Consider the following 22,484-nt stretch of genomic DNA (forward strand, 5'->3'; position numbering starts at 1 on the left):
CCAGCCACAACGGGATTATTATAATAGAGTGTGGGTTGTGGCTCATGTTTGAGTGGGATTGTGAATGCAGGGATATAGGACAGTGTGTCTGCATGGGTTTCCGTGCGGCAGAAGAATAGGGGTGTGCTAAAAAAATTATCCTAAAAGAAGTACTGGATTAAATAACAGAAGAAAATAAGATTAGGTGGTTAGATCAGGTGATGTGCAGCGATACACTGAATATTTGGCAACTGAAATGATATGGCCAAACGTGTCAGAAAAAAGCTATTTTGTCTAATAAGTGTATAAACAATTCATGCAAACTACACTGCGTTCCAAGTTATTATGCAAATTATATTTTACCCTGATTTTCCTAAATGGTCGATGCAAATGATAGTCAGTATAATAAGTCATCACCTGTTAGAGCTTAAATCGAATATTATTAAAAAAAAATGATAACAGTATATTCTTCATCTTTAAAAAAATAAAATAAAATAATAAAATCAAAATGCATTGTTCCAAATTATTATGCACAGCAGAGTTTCAAAACCTTTTATAGGTTGTAAAGAACTGAAAATGGTCATTCGTTGATTTTACAGCATTAGGTGGTCACATTCACTCAAATTAAAAGTTATTTCAATCAAAAACACTTCAAACAGGCCAAGTTACATGTTAACATAGGAACCCTACTTTGATATCACCTTTACATTTCTTGCATCTACTGAACTTTTGAGTTTTTCTGAGAGTTTCTGCTTGGATTTCCTTTGCATGATATCAGAATATCCTCCCAGAGCTGCGAGAAACAAACAAAAACATTTTTTTGACACTTAAGTCCAATTTGCTTGCGTAATAATTTGGAAACTATGTGTATTACAAATTTATTTAAAGTCATTCTGCAGTGTTTCCTCTGAGGTTAGGATTTCTTTCAGTGATTGAGACTTACTTAGTGATTGACTTACGCTACTGGATTTAGGAGGTTTTTGCTCTTAGATTTAGGAGCATTGAGTGATAAGAGAGGAGTATTATCGAGGATGATCACCACCTCATCTCATCCCTACCTCATCCTAAAGTACTGAAGTATGGATGGCAATGACTATTGGCAAACTGTATGTGCATGGGCTCCGAGTGGTCCAGTGGACTTAGGCGCTGCCACTATGATCAGGAGATCGCCGGTTCGAATCCTGTTCATGTAGCTTGCCGTCGGCTACCGGAGCTCTGAGAGAGCACAACTGGCCTTGCTCTCTCTGGGTGGGAAGATGGTGCTCGCTCCCCACATCACTCCAAAGGGTGATGTCGATCAGCACATGGCATCTGTGAGCTGCTGTATCGGAGTCGAGTTGTTGCTATCCTCATTTCCTCCAAATGCGCTGTGATGCCACTCGGTGATGGTGCATCAGCAGCAGTTCGACAAGAGCTGGTGGCAGAATTCACATGTATCGGCTGTGTCTTCACCCTCCTGGTGTTGGGGCATCACTAGCGATAGCAGCAGTGGATGCAGGGGGGTAAATACACTTAGTGCCCCCCCTTCTCTTTCTCTTCAGCTTTACTGAATATTTCATCTTATTCTAATCCACTCATCTCTCTTTCTGTCCCTCCCCCTTCATTTTCCTCTGTCTGTGTCTCTTGCACTCTCTCTCTCTCACTCTTCCTCTCCATTTAAGCCGTGAGACCTCTTCTCGTGCAGGAAGTGTTGTCCGTGTGAGGGCTCTGTTCCCCCACTGCCCCTGGCAACACTCTAATGGAGTCCAGGTCTCTAGAGAGAGAGAGAGAGAGAGAAAGAGAGAAAGAGTGAGAGAGTGTTAGAAAGTGAGGAAGAAATGGATGGATCGGCTGTGGAACTGCTCTTACCACTGCATTAGTGCTGATTCACTGAGAGGAATGGGCCGGAGAGGAGCATCCGTCAAGCTAAAGTATGTTTGCGCTGCTGCCGCCTTGCTTTGTCATCATCACCATCATCCTTGGTTATGATTCTTTTATGAAATATGGCACTGCCAAGGACAGACCGGAAATGGAAGAAGCCACAGCGGCGCTGCTCCTCTGGGAGGGAGCCTGAATGGCCAGCTCGTTCTCTGGGCCTTGTGTATTGGATGTTGGATTGTATGTGGATTGGATGGAGAGGACTGGCTGGCGCCGGTTCTTGCTGCTCTGATGAGTCTACCAATGCCCCCCCCCCCCCTCCCATCATCGTTTTATTACAGTGATATGTCATTGCGGATAATGGTCCTAGCAGCACGTTATTACTGTATTCTAATATCCTCTCCTCCTTCATACTCTTCATACTGACTTCCTCAATACCATAACAATGCACTCCACTGCTTTTACTGATGCTCAGCACCACACTTATCACCCAGCACTTGTTGATTAAGTCGAGGACTTGAGTGATGGCTGGGCTTTTCGCCGTTGTTGTGTGCGTCTTTGTTTGGACAGACCATCGGAGAGAGTGCTCCAGCAAGACGCAAATTGTAGTTTTCGCCCGCATTGATATTTAATTACAGTCCCCGACAACTGTTTTTGTCCACAGCGCTTTTATTTTGAATCCACCCATCTTAAGACGCATATGTCTCGTAATTGGCCTCCGCTGTGCTTGCTCTAGTTGGACGTTTGTTCATTTGCGAGGCTGTGTGAAAGCATAAGTTATCAGCCAGCAGGCTCGAAAGGCAATAAATGAATGTTTTGGAATTGGGAAGATTACAGGCGACTCCGGACACAGCTGTCCAATTTCCTACCAGAAGTAGAGGGAAAAAAAAATAGATTGAGAAACTTCATTTGCATTAAATAAATTGCAACTGTTGGAAGTACCCAGCATATAGAAGAATGAGCTGTTTTCTGGAGTCCCCTGATCTACAGTGTGTGTTGCTCCCAATTCTCTCTTTCATTCTGCCTTCCTTTTCCCCTTAATCACATCTAGAGCAGGAGAACGAGGAGAATGAGGAGAATGAGGAGAGCAGCCAGGCTGGATTACTCTTGTTTACTTTAGCAGCATGTAAACTTGGCTCCATCAAGTCTCCGCAATCATGAAATCTGGTTCATGAGAGCTGTCTGTCAGAAGCTGGCATGATGAGCGAGTGAGGTGGGGGCCAGCTCGGTCACCAGGCAGCTAGTCTTACAAGCTGCCAGAGAATCTGGTGTGGGTCGTGTCTCGACATGAAAAAAAGACTCCGCCCACTTGGTCATAAGAACGTATTTGATTGAAATACAAAATGATTAAATGCCAAACAGTCAAAACAAGAGATTAATTAAATATTTGACAACCGAAAGTATTCAGCCAAATTATTAAAAAATACTTTTTTTTTTTTTTATATATAATTTTTTAGTGTTTTTTTTTCTAACAGATGAATGGAGGATGATCTGAGCAGCAGACCTAAACTTCCTTATTAATTCAGTGGTGAAAAAGTGTCAAGATTAATGAAAACTTGCGAAAAAAAGCATGTTCAGTATTCTATTTTGGACTAAAATGTTTATTTTTGTACATCTCTAGTCAAAACAGCCGAAAAAAAGAAGCTAAGCCGGTATCTCAGTGTCTTCTCAGACAACAAAAATTGCCCTTTGGAAGGTGTTCATTTAGTAGCTTTGCTTGTGATTAAAATAAAATATGTTTTTTTTTACATGGTAGACAGTGTGTGTTTAGTGTTATGCTTGATTGATCTTTAGTAATCAAACTGAGGGTTGAGTACCTCTGAAAAATACAGAGATACAGCTCTAGACAAAAAATAAGAGACCACTTAAAAACACTTTTATTTTACCAAATTGAAAACCTCAGGAATATAAGGAGGAAGAGGAAACTGGATGATCACATTTCATTTAAAAACAGAGTGTCTGGTAGGTCCTGGGACCTTTTTTCTGGTTGTAACAGGTTCTTCTGGTTACCTGAGCGCAACCACTGTGTTGCTTATAATGATGCTGACACAGAAGCTTCTGTGAACATGGAGATATCCAACAACAAACAACAAACTCAGTCTGTTAATTCCCACAGCATTAAACCAAAAAAATACCTAATTAAATCGCCAGATTGATTAGTCTGCCCCACAATGCACGTTTTAAATGACTTTTTAGCATGCTCTGTGCAATTACACATTCTCACTAAAAACTCACAGGACACAAGCCACATATTCAATACCTGCTTATTTTTTGCTGTATACACAGTAAAACAAAAAAAATGATTTTTGTGTGTAGAGCTGGTTGTTATGCCAGCCTGATAAAAACACTTTATTCAAGTGCACATTCTTATAATTGTGGCCATCTAACCACACAATATAAATCAAATAATGTTCCTCTGTAAGTGGAGTGTATGAGACTGGGAACACCGGGCAATCTGACCCCCATTAGTGCTTAGTGCTTTATCGTCTGTACTAGCTCAGAATTGTTAATATTGATTTTTAGCTTTAACAGCATTGAAAAGTATACTCTCACCAAAAAAATCCATATTTTCTGTATACAACTGAAAGATGATTCCCGCACTGTAAAGACAAAATATTGAAACAAGTTGGAATATTATAATAATTATAATAATTTTAATGAGTGTATTTGTTATTTGTTATTATTATACAGCTCTGGAAAAAATTAAGAGTCTACTTCAGTTTCCCAGATTTTGTTATTTATAGGTATATGTTTAAGTAAATAGAAAAAAATACCCAAATTTCCCAAATATCAAAAGAAAATTGTCATTTAGAACATTTATTTAAAGAAAATGAGAAATGGCTGAAATAAAAAAAAATGATGTAGAGCTTTCAGACCTCAAATGATGCAAAGAAAATAAGTTCATGTTTATGAAGTTTTAGGAGTTCAGAAATCAATATTTGGTGCAATAACCCTGTTTTTAATAACATTTTTATGCATATTGGCATGTTCTCCTCCACCAGTCTTACACACTGCTTTTGGATAAAGTTATGCCTTTACTCCTGGTGCAAAAATGCAAGCAGTTCAGTTTGGTCTGATGGCTTCTGAACATCCATCTTCCTCTTGATTATATTCCAGAGGTTTTCAATGATATATTTAAAGTGGTCTCTCTCTCTCTCTATCTCTCTCTCTCTCTCTATCTCTCTCTATCTCTCTCTCTCTCTCTCTCTCTCTCTCTCTCTCTCTCTCTCTATATATATATATATATATATATATATGCAGCACCAGTTAAAAGTTTGGACACACCTTCTCATTCAATGTTTTTATTTGTTTTTTTCCTACATTGTAAATTAATACTGAAGTCATCCAAATTAATGTAATAACTTAAAATGTTAAACAAACCAAAATACTCTGTGAAGCACTAAGGTGGGCTCTTATCTGGGGGGCTGTTTCTTCTTTCTTTTACTTTCCTGGGGTGTCCCTAATGAGAGCCAGTTTCATCATACCATTTTTGATGTTCTGTGACTGCAATTGAGGTTATTTTAAAAGTTAGTGAAATTTTTCGCATTGACTGACTTTCCTTTCTTAATTTTTTTTTCTTTACTTAGTTGAGAATCTTCTTGCCATAATATGTGTAAGAACATTTCTCAAAATGAGCTGTTGACTGTGTACCAACTCTACCTCTTCACAACTTTATAACTGGTGCTCTCAAACACGTTCAGCATAGCTGAATAACTGCTGTAGATGTATATTTGTTCATTCAAGTGGTTCTTTTTAAATTCATCTTTTTAAAGTCATACGTAATACCTAATAACTCATTGTTTTAAATGTTAAATGTTTGAATAACTGTATCTAATACAGTGTGTAAAAGCAGGCCAGTCCAGTTTAAACATGTTCTGTCAGGTTTGAGAGACATTCCATTAGCAAGATTAGCAGCACTCAGAAAGCACAAGGTCATGAACTTTATTAATAATAACTTAAAACAGCTTCTCATGTTTTAAAATATTTTTGAAAATGTTCTGAATATAGTCCCTGGTGAAAAAATATATACTTAATTGTACTTAAAACATATTGAGAAATGTCTAAGTATGCTGTAAACAGATTCCTGTACTTACTTAAAATATATTAAAAGTACATTAATATTATGATTTTATTAAATGTTTGAATTAAGTAAACATTGATCATAAAGTACAATATAGTGTATTTTAAAAATACACTATGTGAAGTGAAGTACACTTTTAGTTTAACGTAATTCAATATACTTCTAAAAAAAATATTTCCAAATAAATATATAACTTTTTAACAAAGTGTGTTAAAAACAAATGTTACAGTAGTTCAAGTAAAGTGCAATGTGTCATGTAACTTTTTAAAAAGTAAACTAAATTACTTTTACTAATTAAAAAAAATGTAAAGTAAATTTGTAACACGCTAAAAATTGTAATACAGTACATTATATTATAATATATTTTTATATCCAGCAAAGCATTTTAGAAGTGTGCTACTTACAAAAGACAGGAATAAGAAGCGTATTTGTACTCTAATGTAAATAGATTTACACTTATATTTAACATCAATTCTTAGCACATTCCTAATATACATGGTGTGTAATAAATAGTGATACAGTTGTAATACTTATTAAATGTATTATAATTTTACTGTAAGCGTATTTAAAATATGGGGTTACATACTGTACATGAAGTAGTATGTTTAAATGTTACTCAGGTATATTTAAAATAGTTGCATTTTAGTACAGTTAAATACACTTTAAGCACAATTTAAGTTTTAAGTGACTTTTGTACTATTTTCTTTTTTATATACAATTAAAGTATAACAAGTACCAAAAAAGTGGTTCCATTTTAGCACTCTTTAAATATGCTGATTAATAATGTACATTATTACAGTTTTAATGCTTAATATACTTTAATCTCCTTAATATACTTTTTTTCACTAGAGATAAAATTGTATGAATAGCACTCAGTGGTGCTAATGACCTGAACTACTGGGTGTGCGAATTCCACCGTCCTGCTCTTCCAGCTCAGGTTTAACTGCTGGTGGTGCACATGTGCGGGGCAGGCTAGGGGCTTCGTGGAATGTGACCTGTGTTTAAGAGCAGCCGAAGGCTCTAAAGGCCGTTCTGAGTTGACCGAGATCAAACCTTTACAGTCTCCTAGAGAGCAATCGGTCCTTTAATGAGGCTCCCGGAATGCTCTGATCTCGCATGGCTGTCCTTTCTCATAGACTTAACACCGTTTACTCCTGCTGCCCACCGCTTACAGCAAGCGTGAACCCCGTGCCCCGAGAGTCGCGGATGCCGCTGCAATGTTTCTTATTGCGTGTGGCAGCGCGTGACCCACCGGTCCTGCCTCGTGCCCTTTTGCCAGAGGTCACGTCACTGCGTCACGAACACCGGGCAGGCCTGTGACCTGCTAAAGCACCTCCAGTCTTCGCCTTGCTGCTTGGCAGGTGGACTGAAGGTGAAGACTAGCCCCAGATCTATCCTCCTCCATCACCAGCTGTGTCCCAACATGCAGGACACTTTGAAGGCCTCAGGCCAGGCAGCTGTGCGTTTGCCTATCTTTGGCGGGCCGGATACAGTTTGCTTGTATCCAAATATGGCGAGGAACGTGAGCATATCTCAACTGCTGACTGGCGGATTGGCGACGAATGTTGCTGACTGACAGGTTTAGGTGTTTGGCTCCTCGGGCGAATCATTCAGCAGAGACTGTCTTGCTGAAAACAGCATTTTCAAGAAAGATTAAAGCTTGTGAGCTTTACACTCTTACAAATAAAGATGCTACCTAAAGAAAGAATACTTTGCAGTGTCATGGAAAGTAATTGCAAGTGTGAAAAACATGTAAATTTGTAAAAAAAAAAAAAAAACTTTAAAACAAGTTATGGTTCTTTAAACATTCATTGAACCTACACTCACAGACATGGCGTTTTTTGGATCATACACGTTTGTTCTTATTTAAGTCCAATTATCCTTTTGTAACACTTTTATATTTATGAATGGACACTACTGTATTTAAGTTCATATGTTTTTGGGATTCCTTTAAAAAAAAAAAAAAAAAAAAAACGTTCTTTTTCTGGAAATTGCACCGGTTGTATTGATACAGGCATGCAAATGCATGGAACACAGCTTGTTTAGTTCCCGTAGAGCTGTATTGCCAAGCATAGCATTTAGCATAGCATTTATTGGCTGCTACATCGTAAAAGACAAGAGTGTAAGACCCCTGCACAGGACATATACAGCCAGGAAATGCAGCCATTCATATTTATTTCTTTTGGACCCATGTCAGTTAATTTTAAAGGTCTTATTCTGCTGAAACTCATGCTGCCGCGGTGCCGCTCGAGTGACGTTAAGTGAAGTTTGAGGATTAACTTTACCTAACGCTCTTTTTAACTAAGGCTGTATCTCTGAAAACATCTTGTTCTTTGAGTTTTAGAGCTGTAACATTTGCTGCAGTGCTGTTAGCCAATCAGAGGTGATATGTTCGCATGTATGAATATTCATGTGTAAGAGCCAAAACCTGTCTTTCTTCAGAGACCACTAATTCAGTGATCTAAAGCAGGACTAAATTAAAAACACCAGAGCAATTTTTTTCCACAAAGTACGGCTCACATTTTTTAATGAATGAAAAAAAACTATTAAATGAGACCTTTGGTGCTTATTGTAAATGTCCTTCTAAATGTCAATCTAATTATCACATTTACATCTCAAATGAATACACCTTTAAGTAACCTGGGATCACCTAAAAATAACATCTGGCATGTGTGACTCCTAAAACACTTATTTAATAAAGGTTCATAAAATGATCCAAGTACAATGCTCAATGATGCTTTTTGTTTTTTCATATATTTATTTAGTTTCCATTTCTAAAGATGCAATATTTAAAGCAGCACTATTTCATATATTTTTTTTTTAAATTAAATTGAGTGAGGAGAGTGCAAAACACTTTAATCAGTGGTATCAATGTGCTTCTGCTACCATTCCTGCAAACCCCAAAAATATAAAATTTGAACACAAGGTGTCGGGTAGGGCCTGGCTATAACAGCTTTTGCTGGTTAACTGAGCAACCATCGGGCTGCTCACTGTAGACACCTTGAAATACTGTGATATTATTTTAGGGCCATATCGCCCATCCCTAATAGACAGTTACTCTAACAAAAGCTAGATAAACCTCTTTTATTAGATGTCCCTCTGTTGTCAGGAAGAATTAAACTGAAATTTCGAGATTAATTTAGAGTTGTTGAGGATTGTTTTGAGTTCACTTCAGCAGAGTTCGCAGCAGATGTGTGGATGTTGTAGTAGCAAGAGCTGCTCCAAGAGTCATTAAATGAAAGAGTGATTCAGTCCAGAGCACAGCATTAAATGGCCTGCAGCAGTTTACTCTGCGCTAACAGTAAGCTGGATGAAAAATTCACAGATTTTAAGCCATGTGTGACTCTACTGAATCTTGAATTGCACTGTGGGTGATTCATAATTCAAGAGGTTACATAAGATGTTCTTCTGGTTCTCCATCAGAATTAGACCATGCCCACTACAGTACTAAAATTTGCGACTGTGGTTGTTTTTTCTTTTTTTAGTCTTTCCATTTATAATTGCCTCTGTGAAGCAGTGAGGGAGGGAGATAAGGCCTCAGACATTTTGTTTGGCAGCATTTTTGAGCTGTGTTTTCAAATTCCTTAAGTACTGCACTGCATGGCGAGTATGAAGATCGAGGAAAGACATGAAAACACTCAGCTGGGAGCGATGGAGCAGATGTGGCTGCACTTGCGTAGCCTGAATGAGCATTTCCAGCTCACACTGCTGTATAATAACAGGTGACCATGATGGGTTGGATTAATTAGACTAATGCCCTGCTCAATTGCTTGTGAACCTGTAAGCATGACATGGCCTGTTTGCGCTGGGTCACCCGAGTGACTCGGCTCTCGTGTCTGGTATTTTGCGGCTGGACAGAGAGACTGAAATCAGCACCTGAATGTAGGAATCTGTGGCTTTGTTCACACTCTGATTCTCCTGAAATCTGGTGTTTGTACTATGATCAGGAGATCGACGGTTCGAGTCATGTTCTTGTTGGGGCATTTCTAGTAATAGGGGGTTGGGTAATTGGCCGTGTAAATTGGGGAGAAAATGGGGGGAAAAAAATCTGGTGTTTATTTCAGACTGTTCACACTACAGCTATGATCAAAATTGATATAGTTTGTATGTTTTGTATGCATGCCAGAATCACGAGTCACGAGCATTTGTTCGATATTGCTGTAAAAAAAGGCACATTTTTCAGCCGGATCTACTTTTTTGGTTTGCATATTTGGTATTGTATGTGTGTTTTTATTGAGACCACTTCTATCTGCTATGTGAATGCAGCATAAATGACAAAAGTACAGTGCTTCACATTAAGTTTCGCTTTCATCCTTGCAAGAATAATTTTGGCAAAGAAGAGCTTGAGTTGAGGTTGATAGATGAGCTTATTAAAGACAATTTGTTAGTGTGCGTTATTTGACCAGATCCCAGACCACTACTTTTTAGTTTCCTTTGTTCATGCAGTTAATTTCTGTGATTGCGTTTGACAATTTCTGTAAAAACATGAAGTAGTCGCTATCCCACCACTGAAAACCTCCCTCACTCACTGCTGTTGTCCATTTTTCCTGTTTCTTTAGATCCATTTGTTTTTCTTGGCATAAATGAACGTCAACATATCCAAATATGGCTAGAACAGCCTTTGCTTGTTACCTGAGCAACCGTGATGCTGCTATAAAGGCTTATACAAAAGCTACTGCGAACATGGAGATCTTAGAACAACAGACTCTGTCTTCATCTGCTCATTCACACAACATTAACCCAAAGAAATATAAAAAAAAACAACAGAACTCTTGCTAAAATCAGCAGTTAATTCATTTTAAAAGAGTGAGAGAGTTTGCACTATAATGCATGTTTTAAACTACTTTAAAATGTACATTTTAGCATTCTCCGTGCAATTACACATTCTCACCAAACACTTCTAAGTTTGAGAATTTCGCTTTAAAAAGGTTACATTATTCGGTGAGGCCCACCTATTTTTTCCCTTTGATCATGCAGCAATATCTTGTCATTGCATTTGACCATTTCATTAGAAACACTGAATGGTCGCTCTTCCAACACTGAAAAACTTCCTTGCTCACTGCTGTTGTCTATTTTAAGTTCTTTTTACATCTACTTGTTCATTTTCCTTTATGTAAAAGTCAAATGAATTTTGATCTGGCAGTTCAGTTCAGTTCAATATCACATATGTTCGTGGCTCATAGTCTGGATTTAAAAATGTCAGATTAATGGTGTTTTTTGCCATTCACTGTCACACAAATGACTCATCAGTGTCGCATATAACGAAAAGGTCGTACTTGGGCCACCTTTTCCTGTTTTGGGAGTGTAACCTATGAGTGCAGGGAGTCACAGGTGTCAGTCATGCGTATGTCGGTCATTGCTAATCTGTAGGCAAGCAGCTGCCATGGTTATTTGTTAATGTGTCTGTCCTTTCGCAGAGAGCCCGACTGCAGAATAATGACTTTTCTCTCAGCAAAGGACCTTTTCCTGCACTCCATTATTCTCTTTGATGTGTCTTTAACACAAGGAGCTGAACCATAGGGAACCACGGCCACCTGTTCAGTCTGGTAATTACACAGCGCAGGGCGTGTTTCTGTGGCCCTCTATCTGCCCGGATTATATAACCACACCCACGCTGCCTGCTAACTGATAAACACATCGTGTGGAATGTATTTATGGAATGCGGTTATCTCTTTCACGTGGATTCAGAAGCAGGTCATGCTGTGTAGGGGAGGAGATGGAAGCGGTGCTGATAGGTGTTGCCGTCTCGGTGGCGTGAGGTCGTTCAACTGAGCAGTTTGAAGTAGAGCTGAGTTATTGTGTTTGTGTGAAATTTCACAACGCAGGATTATTGTGGTATAGAATGCTGTAGAATGTTTAGTGACTCTTGACAAAAAAAAAGACCTCTTAAAAATTTAGTTTCTTTGATTTTACCAAATTAAAAACCTCTGGAATATAATCAAGAGGAAGATGGATGATCACAAGCCATCAAACCAAGATGAACTGCTTGTATGTTTGCACCAGGAGTGGCATAAAGTTATCCAAAAGCAGTGTGTAAGACTGGTGGAGGAGAACATGTCAAGATGCGTAAAAAACTGTGATTAAAAACCAGGGTTATTCCCCCAAATATTGATTTCTGAACTATTAAACCTTTTTGAATCTGAATTTTTTTGCATTATTTGAAGTCTGAAAGCTCTGCATCTGTTTTTGTTATTTCAGCCGTTTCTCATTTTCTGCAAATAAATGCTCTAAATGACAATATTTTTATTTGGAATTTGGGAGAAATGTTGTCCGTAGTTTCTAAAATAAAATAATGTTCATTTTATTCAGAAACTGAAGTGTTCTTTTTCCAAAGCTGTATATGATGATGTTTGCATTATGATGGTAATGAAATTATACTATGTAAGACAATATCGATATATTGAAGTATTATAAGATTGCGTATCAGCTGTCAAAAACACATTTTTAAATACTAGTTTAAATGTAAAGATTAGTAACAGGCGGTAGTTTATTTTGTGTTGCGTTTAACCCTCACTGCAGGATAGCAGTCATAACTTTAGCGTGATAGGCCTAGTTGGATCTGTAAACAAACATTTTTTTGTGGCCATTATGTCATTCCTGAAATCATTGTAATAAACTATATTATTGTCATTTTAAGACCATTTAAATGTCACTGACATACTGGTAGAGGAGCATCACAAAGCGTTCATACCCTTTTAAACACAACAAATTTGTAATAAATCATAGTTTGGGAAATATGTCAGCACCATGCAGCTTGATTAAGGGTGTGTCTGTGTGTCTTTGCTATCAGAACGACGAGAAAAGTACTTAATTAATAATGAATGTGTAACGTGAAGTAAACCAAACAGCGTTTTACTTCCCTTTTAGAATTGGTATTTTAATGGCGCAGTGCTTCTGCACTTCTCAGCAGAGGAAACTGACCTGTGCGTAAGCAGGTCATTAACAGAAACACCAATGTTATTTCACTTAGGATTTTGTTAAATGTTGATGTTAAAGTTGGGTTTGTGCACTGCTGTGTGTCTTTGTGTATATGTAACAAGCGTGGGTGTACGCTAGAGCTTAGGTCAGGCCCAGAATATCCAGCCTGACATGGTCCGAGCCCATGCAAGTTCTGGCCTAGTCTGATATGACCAGCCCTGCCCCATAAACTGTAATTTTGAGCCCGAGCCCGAATTAAACCTGACATTATTTGAGTAAGTAGAGCGTCAAAAAATGAGCTTTAAAAAAAGCTTTCAGGCTGTTTAAATGAGCTAAAGCTGTTTAGAATGATGGTAATTAACATTGCAACACTGAAGAAGCACAGGCCTATTATTTAAGGAAAAATGTTTATTGAGAACAGATCTCCGAAAGATTAAAATATTAACATTGTCAGATTGGGCCTCAGGTCGAGTTCGGGCAAAGAAACTACTGTCTGTCGTTCTCCAGGGGAGTGGGTGGGGATGGCATAACTGCAATTGCAGCTTTTTTTTTTGAGTCATACTCGTGCAGGTGAGGCTGCAGAGCTCACTTTGTGTTTGCTCAGTGGCAAGTGCTCATTGATTGCTGGCTAATCACACAGCAACCAGAAGCCTGCTAAAAAGCCTTGACGGGAGGCAGATATGAATAAACCATGAATCCCTCAGTCTTATCGCCAATCCAGTATTGACCTGCAGGCTGCCAGTGAAGCACTAAGCGTTCTTCAGGGTCTGCACACTTTTTACTGCATATTCCAAGCGTTTTTCCATTCATTTCTCCATAAATATCAGAATATGTGCTGTTACTTTTGATATCGATTTTCTTTTGTGCAGGTTTGGAAGGCTAGCTGCGTGTACGCATAACAGACTTTGCCAGGGTAAACATGACACAGTGTAAGAATTCAATTTGCTCCAGACAGAAGGTTTGATGCCTGAAACGCCAATCCCTCCCTTAGCTTGTACTTGCTTGATAAGGTGTTTTTAGAAGCACTTTTAGCGCATTACTCGGTCATGCCTTCCAGGTGCCGCCTTTTTGATAGAGGAGAAGAATCTCTGTGGGACAATTTACAATGGCTCACCCTGGCGTCTTTCCAAAGTAAAGCTTTGAGCGCTCCCTGTCTCCAAAGACAGCTCCCTGCTCACACTCCCATCATGACTAACTAGATTCATTCAGAATCAAGTACCTTCTCGGCCGCATTTGAAAAGAGGGATTCATTATCAACAGTGGTTTTAATGTGTATTTGCCAAACAAATATGTGAATGACCACAACCAGGGTGTGGAGACTTGATACTGTGTGCTTGTGTTCTGTGATTACACCCTTGACTGTGATGTACAACTTCTCATCGAGCTTGGCAGGATATCATAGCCGAGTGTTAAGCACAGTATAAGTGTTTGTCTTTCTTTTCTTGCTAGTTTTATTCTTATTGTTTTACTGCCTTAACGCAAAAGGCAAAACGTCAGTCGATTAAGTCTCAACAATTGACACAGTTGTCGGAGATCTCATGAACAAAAATGATTGTTTAGATATATTGTGTGTCTTATTCCTTTGCTCATAACAAACAAAAGATTGTAGACAGAACCATGCAAACTATTCCTACCTATTCCAAACTCTTTCTTTTAGCCAAACAGCTGGCATTTCATACAAGATTTTCTTTGAACAATCAGGATTAAACTCGACTGGTATGATTTTTTTTTTCTAAACTAGTCTCTGGATTTTTTTTTCTTTCTCCCCTCAAGAGATAATAGATCATAAAAAAAATGTTTTTTACTTAATGTGCTTTCCATGTATCAGTCAATGCTTGCAGCTCTGCCTTTCTAAATTGCTAAATTGCTGTAACAAAACTATTTCTCATTATTATTTTACTGCCTTAAAATTAACCATGCTGAATAAAACAGAAAGGCACACATGGAGACACACAACTCAGGCACTTAAATTTGTACATTAGGCCTTGTTGGCCTAAGTTACAAAGACCCCATAAATCACCACTTGTGGCCATATAGTTTCTCTTATAATACTCCACCTATATACTTAACATTGGATGTTTTGACTCTCAATTTCTGAATATAATTTGGATGCCTCACATCATTTAATTTATATTGTCACTGGAGTTGTTTTGTTCTCTGTGAGGACTCATTGAAAATGCATTTTGAGTGAAGATGGTGGAAAGCAGCCAGCACACAGCTCTGCCTTTTAAAAGCCATTTGGGTTCCCTAGCTGCCTAATTAACAACTCTAGCACTAAAGTGCTTATTGGAGCTTTCTCATCTCTTTGTATTATGTGTGTGCATGTGCACATTGCACGAAAACAAGAATACCATGCCTTAAAGGAATGTTTGTCACACAAACACGCTTTTGAAAAATGTGATAAAAATGTTCTGACTGTTGGACAAACACACAGTGTTGTGTAGCCTGGTTCTGTGTGAAGATCTGATGCTGATCCTTTTTTGTCTCTTCTTCTTTTCCAGGCTCACATCCAGGCTGGACAACCCTAAGATTCAATTCTTCACCATGGAAAGTGTGAAAAGAAGACGTGGACCAGTGTAGATCTACATTGAAATATCTCTTCTCCCATCAGCCTCTTTGCCTCATTCCTTTTCATAGTCTCTGAGATTTTCGGCTTTAATCTACATATGGACAAATGACATTGATTCATCACTTAAGAGTCAGCCAATAAAGGGCACCTAAAGACACTGGCCCGAACCCCTTCCCCCCGAAACAGTTGGATAAATTAAGACAATTGGAATTACTAAATGCACTTGAATGGGTTAGGACCCCAGCAGCTTTTAAAGTAGAGCTTCTGGGAATGGCAAGATGAGCGCCTTCAAACGATGATGATGGCAAAAAAACAAGATGCCCGGGCACCAATCTACAACCTGGTTGTGGTAGGTTTGTCCGGGACTGAGAAGGAGAAAGGGCAGTGCGGTGTTGGCAAGTCCTGCCTTTGCAATCGGTTTGTCCGCCCCAGTGCCGATGACTTTTATTTAGACCACACCTCTGTTCTAAGCACCAGTGACTTTGGTGGTCGAGTGGTGAACAATGACCACTTTTTGTTCTGGGGTGAGGCAAACCGAGCATTGGAAGAGGGACCAGAGTGCAGAATGCATGTGGTGGAACAGACCGAATTCATTGATGACCAAACGTTCCAGCCGCATCGAAGCACTGCACTGCAGCCCTACATCAAGAGGGCAGCTTCCACCAAGCTGGCATCTGCTGAGAAGCTCATGTACTTCTGCACTGACCAACTGGGTCTTGAACAGGACTTTGAGCAAAAACAAATGCCTGAGGGAAAACTTCTTGTCGACGGGTTCCTTCTCTGCGTGGATGTTAGCAGGGGTATGAACCGTAACTTTGACGACCAGATGAAATTTATTTCCAATTTATACAACCAGTTAGCCAAGACTAAGAAGCCAGTTGTAGTGGTCTTGACCAAGTGCGACGAGGGAGTTGAGCGGTATATTAAGGACTCTCACACCTTTGCACTGACCAAGAAGAATTTGCAGGTAGTCGAGACCTCAGCTCGCTCTAATGTCAACGTTGACCTTGCCTTCCTCACCCTGGTGCAGTTGATAGATAAGAGTCGAGGAAAGCCCAAGATCATTCCTTACTTTGAGGCCCTCAAGCAGCAAAGCCAGCAGATAGCATCTGCAAAGGACCGATACGAGTGGCTGGTCAGTTGTATTGTGAAGAACCACAATGAAACGTGGCCCAATATTAATCGCAGAATGCAGACCTCCCCTGAATACAAAGACTATGTCTTCCTCGAGGGTACTTCCAAAGCCAAGAAGCTATTTCAGCAACATGTGCACAGGCTCAAGCAGGAACACATAGAAAAACGGCGCAGGATTTATCTTAGCATGCTTCCACAGGCTCTGTGTACTTTGGTACCAGATTTAGATGAGATTGACCACTTAAGCTGGTCAGGGGTACAGAAGGTTCTGGAGACAAAGCGGGAGTTCTCACATTGGTTTGTCATATTAGATGACACACCATGGGAAACCACCCCCCATATCGATAACATGGAGGATGACCGCATCCCCCAGGATCTTTTGGAAACCCCGCCAGCAGAGGTCATCTATGAGAGCCATTTAGAGCACCTGCGTAACGAGCGAAAGCGAGCAGAGATGCGCTGGGAATTCAAAGAAAAACTGCTTGCTTCACCATTCGTCACCCCTGGCAAACCCTGGGAGGAGGCGCGCAGCTTTATCATGAACGAGGAGTTCTACCAGTGGCTAGAAGAACCGGAATATCTTGATATCTACAACAAGCATCAGAAGGAGATTATAGACCAAGCTAAGGAGGATTTCCAGGAGCTTTTGCTGGAGTACTCTGAGCTGTTCTATGAGCTTGAGGTGGATGCTAAGCCCAGTAAAGAAAAAATGGGTGCTATTCAAGAGCTCCTTGGAGAGGAACAGAGGTTTAAAGCCCTGCAAAAGCTTCAAGCAGAAAGGGATGCCCTGGTGCTCAAGCATATCCATTTTGTGTACCACCCAACTAAGGAGACTTGCCCCAACAGTCCTCACTGTGTGGATGGCCGGATTGAGCAGGTACTAGCCACTCGTTTTCCTACTCGATATTGCTTTGATGGCACCTTAAAGTCCCAACATGGTGAGGGAAAGATTGAAAGGATTAATCTTGTAATCCTTGGAAAAGATGGACTTGCAAGGGAGCTGGCCAATGAGATCAGAGCTTTGTGCACCAGTGATGACCGGTACATGCTGGATGGAAGGGTGTATGAGCTGGCTCTGAGGCCCATAGAAGGCAATGTACGTCTACCAGTTAACTCGTTTCACACCCCCACTTTTACCCCACATGGTTGCCTGTGCCTCTACAACTCCAAGGAATCACTGTCCTATGTCGTTGAAAGTATCGAAAAACTGAGGGAATCAACCATTGGACGAAGGGACAACAGCTTAGCTCAGCTTCCCCTATCTCTTCTTCTGGTCACCAAACGAGGAGTTGGATCAGTTGGGGACATAGGAGGGGAAACTGCCCAAAGTTTAATAATCCAAGGGCAACAAGTGGCTAGCAAGCTGCAGTGCAGTTACTTGGACCCTTCCTCCCCCGGTGTGGGATACGGGCGAAATGTGAATGAAAAGCAGATTAACCAAGTACTAAAAAGCCTCTTGGATGTACAGCGACCCTCTGGTAGTCTTGGAAGTAGCTCTCCTCCTTTGCAAGCTCCATCGGCACGTTTCAGAGACTCTCACCATCAACAGACCTCAGAGGCAGATTTGCATATAGTAATGTGCCTCATGTGTGGAGATTCTTATGATGTAGACCAACTTTTAGCACCATTCTTGCTTCCCAAGCACTGTAGGCCTTCCACCAACCTGTCCAGTGGCACGTCAGTATTGTTGGAGCTTACTATTGGTAGCCAAAAGCAAAGCATTGACCTTGCTATACTGTCTTACCATTCCACTTTCTCACTACGCAAAAGTCGGTTAGTGCATGGGTACATTGCGGTGTACTCAGCAAAACGCAAGGCTTCGATGGAAACACTTTGCGCCTTTCTTTGCGAGGTGCAGGACATAATTCCTGTACAATTGCTGGCTGTTGGGCAAAGTCAAGCGGAGTTGGCGGAATCTGACGTGGCCCGAGAGCAACTGGCTCAAGGTGAAGAATTGACTCATGAAATTGACGGACATTTTAACTTTATTGTTTGTGGATCTGGCGGTGTTGTAGGTGGCTTGCATCGGATAGATTTGTTCCAGCCTTTCTTGAAGGAGGTGGTTGAAAAAAAGACAATTGTGGAGGCCTCACATACGTATGACATGGCAGAGGCCAGCAGTACCAATGAGAATGTCCATTCTCCTCGTTGTGGGTCACCTAGCACAACCCTGTTAGACTCAGAAGATGATGTTGAACCCTCACCACCTTACCATACCCTTAGAGCAGATAGTACACTGACTCATGGTGGGAGCTTAAAGCTTTCTGATATGGAGAGCAGTGATCCCTTCGGTGTCCTCTCTGACATCAACAGCTTTGAAAACAAGCTTAATCATAAAGTCCCACCTCAAGTGCGTCCTAAGCCTACAGTTCCGTTTGACTATCGCAAAGTGAGTCTCAGCTCCTTCATGGACCCTGGGGGTAACAGACGCTCATTACCCTCGGTCACATGGGCACCAGGCAGCGATGGTGGTTATGATCCCTCCGACTATGCTGAGCCAATGGACGCTGTAGCTAAGCCCCACCAGACTGAGGAGGAAAACATTTATTCTGTGCCACACGACAGCACACAGGGCAAGATCATCACCATCCGCAATGCAAATAAGGGTCATTCCAATGGTGGGGGAAACGGATCAGACAGCGAAGCAGATAGCAGTTCACTAGAGCGCAGACGCAAGTTGTCTGCACTTGGGGTTAAACCTCGACTGTATCGGGATCGCTCAAAACGCTTGGGCAAGTTCAGTAGTTTCCGGACAAGCTTCATTGGCAGTGATGATGAACTGGGAGGTCCACCTAAGACCAAAGAGGATGAGACAGGGGTGCAGAAAGATAATTCTCTGAATGAGGAAGGCGAGGATTCGAAGAGAAAAAACATCTTGAGGAGTTTACGAAGGACAACAAAGGTAAGTATCAACAGTTTTTGTGTGTGTTCATTCGTATGTTAAGGTTTATTCATTCTTTAAAAAATTTAGTACTTTACCGTACTGGTCTTCATTTGTGCAAAGTAAACCTTTTGCCTGCTGAGGAGGTCTATGGAAAAAGTTATGGTATATATGTCAATGCAGTTCAAAAGGTTGATAATGGAGCAAAGAATGATAAAAAATTCAGACTGATGTAGGCAATATTTATTGGGCTACACATACAGAAGTATGCTTGATCTCTCTGAATAGAGCTGTAGAGGTTCCTGCAGCTACAAAAAAACCCTGCAGATTTTGCGGTTGGGGTAGAGAGTTGATGCCACGTCCAATAGCATCCCACACTTTTGTAATCAGGGATAGTTCTGACAATGCAGCTAATTATGGCATAGCAACTTCATCTTCAAGGCAGTCCCTTGAGACAGCAGAGGTACAGGGGTTGGACAATGAAACTAAAACATCTGGTTTTAGACCACAAAAGTTTATTGTCCCGACGGGCAGTTCTGGTGGAAACAGGAGAGTTGAGGTGCACATTGAATTCTGCCGTGATTTGGGCAGCCGTGGTTTTATGTTTTTTGGATACAATCCGGGTTAGCACACGAACATCCCTTTTAGACAGCTTCCTCTTGCATCCACAGTTAATCCTGTTGGATGTAGTTTGTCCAATTTGTCCTCTTTGAACTCTGGTATGTCACCCATAATGTTGTGTGCATTGCAATATTTTGAGCAAAACTGTGCTCTTACTGTGCTAAATGAACCTTCACGCTCTGCTCTTACTGGTGCAATGTGCAATTAATGAAGATTGGCCACCAGGCTGCTCCAATTTAGCCATGAAACCTCCAACACTAAAATGACAGGTGTTTCAGTTTCATTGTCCAACCCCTGTATGTGAATGAGCATTGTCTTGTTGAAATAGTGCAATGGAGTGTGCGTTCATTTGTGAGCAGACCTTTACAGCTAGCTGTCATCATGGCAGCAGTTTAGCTTGGTAGGATATGATTGTATGTGAGAGTCTAGGCACTGGGATCAGGCTTAAACTTCTTTAAACATCTATTCTTAACTTGTTCTCCAGTTAATGAGGTTTATTCTATATGTAAACTGTTGGCATTTTGTTGAACGTTATGCAGCGTGAAGTGAAAATAAAGCTTATTTAATTGGTTTTCTCAGGCAGCCAGTGTGTAAATGCATTCCTAGCCTGATGTAAGAAGTCAGCAGATGTTTAGGAGCACATCCAGCTCCTCAGGTTACGCTATTGATCTGTGTTTTGTGAAGGCTGCAGCGCAGGAATATTCCCATCCAGCTTAATCACCATTCCCTTACTGCTCTACTTTAAATAGAGAGTTGTGACTATGGGGAAGCTTATATTTCTCTTTATTTTGCGGATCATTGATGTTTTTTGAGATCTTTTTGCATTAGAATCAACCAAAGAGTTTAGTTTAATTAGTGTAAAAATGGTCTGTTCTAGTGCACAAGGATCAGTGTTTAATGGACTTTGGTGCATAAACCAGGTCTATACATAAAGTTAAAGGCCTGTCATGTACCATATTTTTATTATTTTTTTGGATGTTTTAAATGTTCCAGTCTGGTTATTTGATGCATGGAATTATCGTAGGTTATTCGTACACCCCATTTGGTAGATAGATTATGTGGTAGAGTAGCTAGCATAGCACAGAAGCCATGCAACCTTTGTCAAAACCGAAGTTAAATCATGTCTTTAAATATGATAAACAATTATTCTGGAACAGATCTGCGTTTTCTTTATAAATGTTATATTTGTTAATATAACATTAATAGCTAATATAACATTTCCAGTATATTCTGTTGCTAGCCTACCTGCTGCCATTTGTACAAGACGCATAAGCCTACTTTATCCAAAGTAAATTATCACTTATCATTTATCTGTCTTGTTTTTTGTTTTTGTTTTTCTCTCTTCCTGATGGATAACTCTGCTTGATGATTGTTGAAGTTTGGCATCCGCAATTATGTGGCTAAAAATGGCCAAAAAAATACCTCTTGGTTTTAGGTTAAAAAAAAAAAAATCATGAAAAGTATGGCAAAATTCTGTCTCTACAAAATTAGTGAAATCCTGAAAAAAATGTTGTCGTATTCAGCCTTTGGGCAAATGTTTCATTTTTTTTTAGCCCATAATTAAAATTTTGGTGCATTCCTAGATAATACTGTAGCGTAACAATGCTAAAACAAAGTCAACACACCAGCTCATTTATGTTAATGGACTCTTCTTGCTGAGTAAACACAATGGACACAATAGAGGTCAACAAAAATGATTGAGGTTATGTCCGTAAATTGTACAGTAAGTCAATAATGTAATTATTGTGACAGGCCTATTATCAGATTTAAATATTTGACAGACCTTGTATGATATTAAGTCTCTCAGTCACTCTTGCTCTTACTCACTCTCTCTCTCTCTCTCTCTCTCTCTCTCTCTCTCTCTCTCACTCCCTTACACATACATACCCACAAGCACTCTCTCTGCTCTGGTTTATCCCAGATTAAGGCAAAGCTTTGACCCATGCTCTAATCGCAAATTACAAACCTGGTGCTGTAGCCTGATAGTTTTTTTTTTTTTTTTTTTTTTTTTTTTTTACTGATTAAAAAAAAAAAAACATCTGCCAACAGAAGAAGAACCAACTGCCATTTAAAATGCCTTCAAGGTGGGACCCACTATAATCCAGGAACCGGTCTGACAGCCTCTGTGCCTGTGTCCAGCCCAGTTGAGCCTTTCTCTAGGCAGGGCTTGGGTTTTGTTCATGTTATGTTGAAGGCATTACGTGGCAGGCTTTGGTTTAGTGCTCTTTGTTGTTCTCCGCCTAGTTATTCAAGTCTTTCGAGGTGTTTGGTGGATTGAATGAAGGTTGAAAGAGGAAGCTTGAACTCTTTTGAATAGGAAGCTTTTTGTGTAATGTTTATATCATTTACAAGCCACTTAGTGCAGGGTGTAGAGCCAAATAAATCAGACTCTGAATAAAATAAACAACAGTTATAATCAAAATAAATTTATTGCATCCAGAAGA

General features: G+C 39.9%; 1 protein-coding gene across 2 annotated transcripts in view; it reads left to right on the forward strand.

Moving 5' to 3' along the window:
* The window catches only part of arhgap35a (Rho GTPase activating protein 35a), a 143,112-nt gene that overhangs the window by 80,413 nt on the left and 40,215 nt on the right, over positions 1-22,484 (forward strand). For both annotated transcript variants that reach the window (XM_007260897.4, XM_022686943.2), the window contains one exon: positions 15,337-19,440. In XM_007260897.4, coding sequence (XP_007260959.3) covers positions 15,700-19,440 — 3,741 coding nt within the window. In that variant the 5' untranslated portion in view covers positions 15,337-15,699. The remainder of the gene's footprint in view (positions 1-15,336; positions 19,441-22,484) is intronic.

This window comes from Astyanax mexicanus, chromosome 18 (genome assembly GCF_023375975.1).
Source record: "Astyanax mexicanus isolate ESR-SI-001 chromosome 18, AstMex3_surface, whole genome shotgun sequence".
Taxonomy (NCBI): domain Eukaryota; kingdom Metazoa; phylum Chordata; class Actinopteri; order Characiformes; family Acestrorhamphidae; genus Astyanax; species Astyanax mexicanus.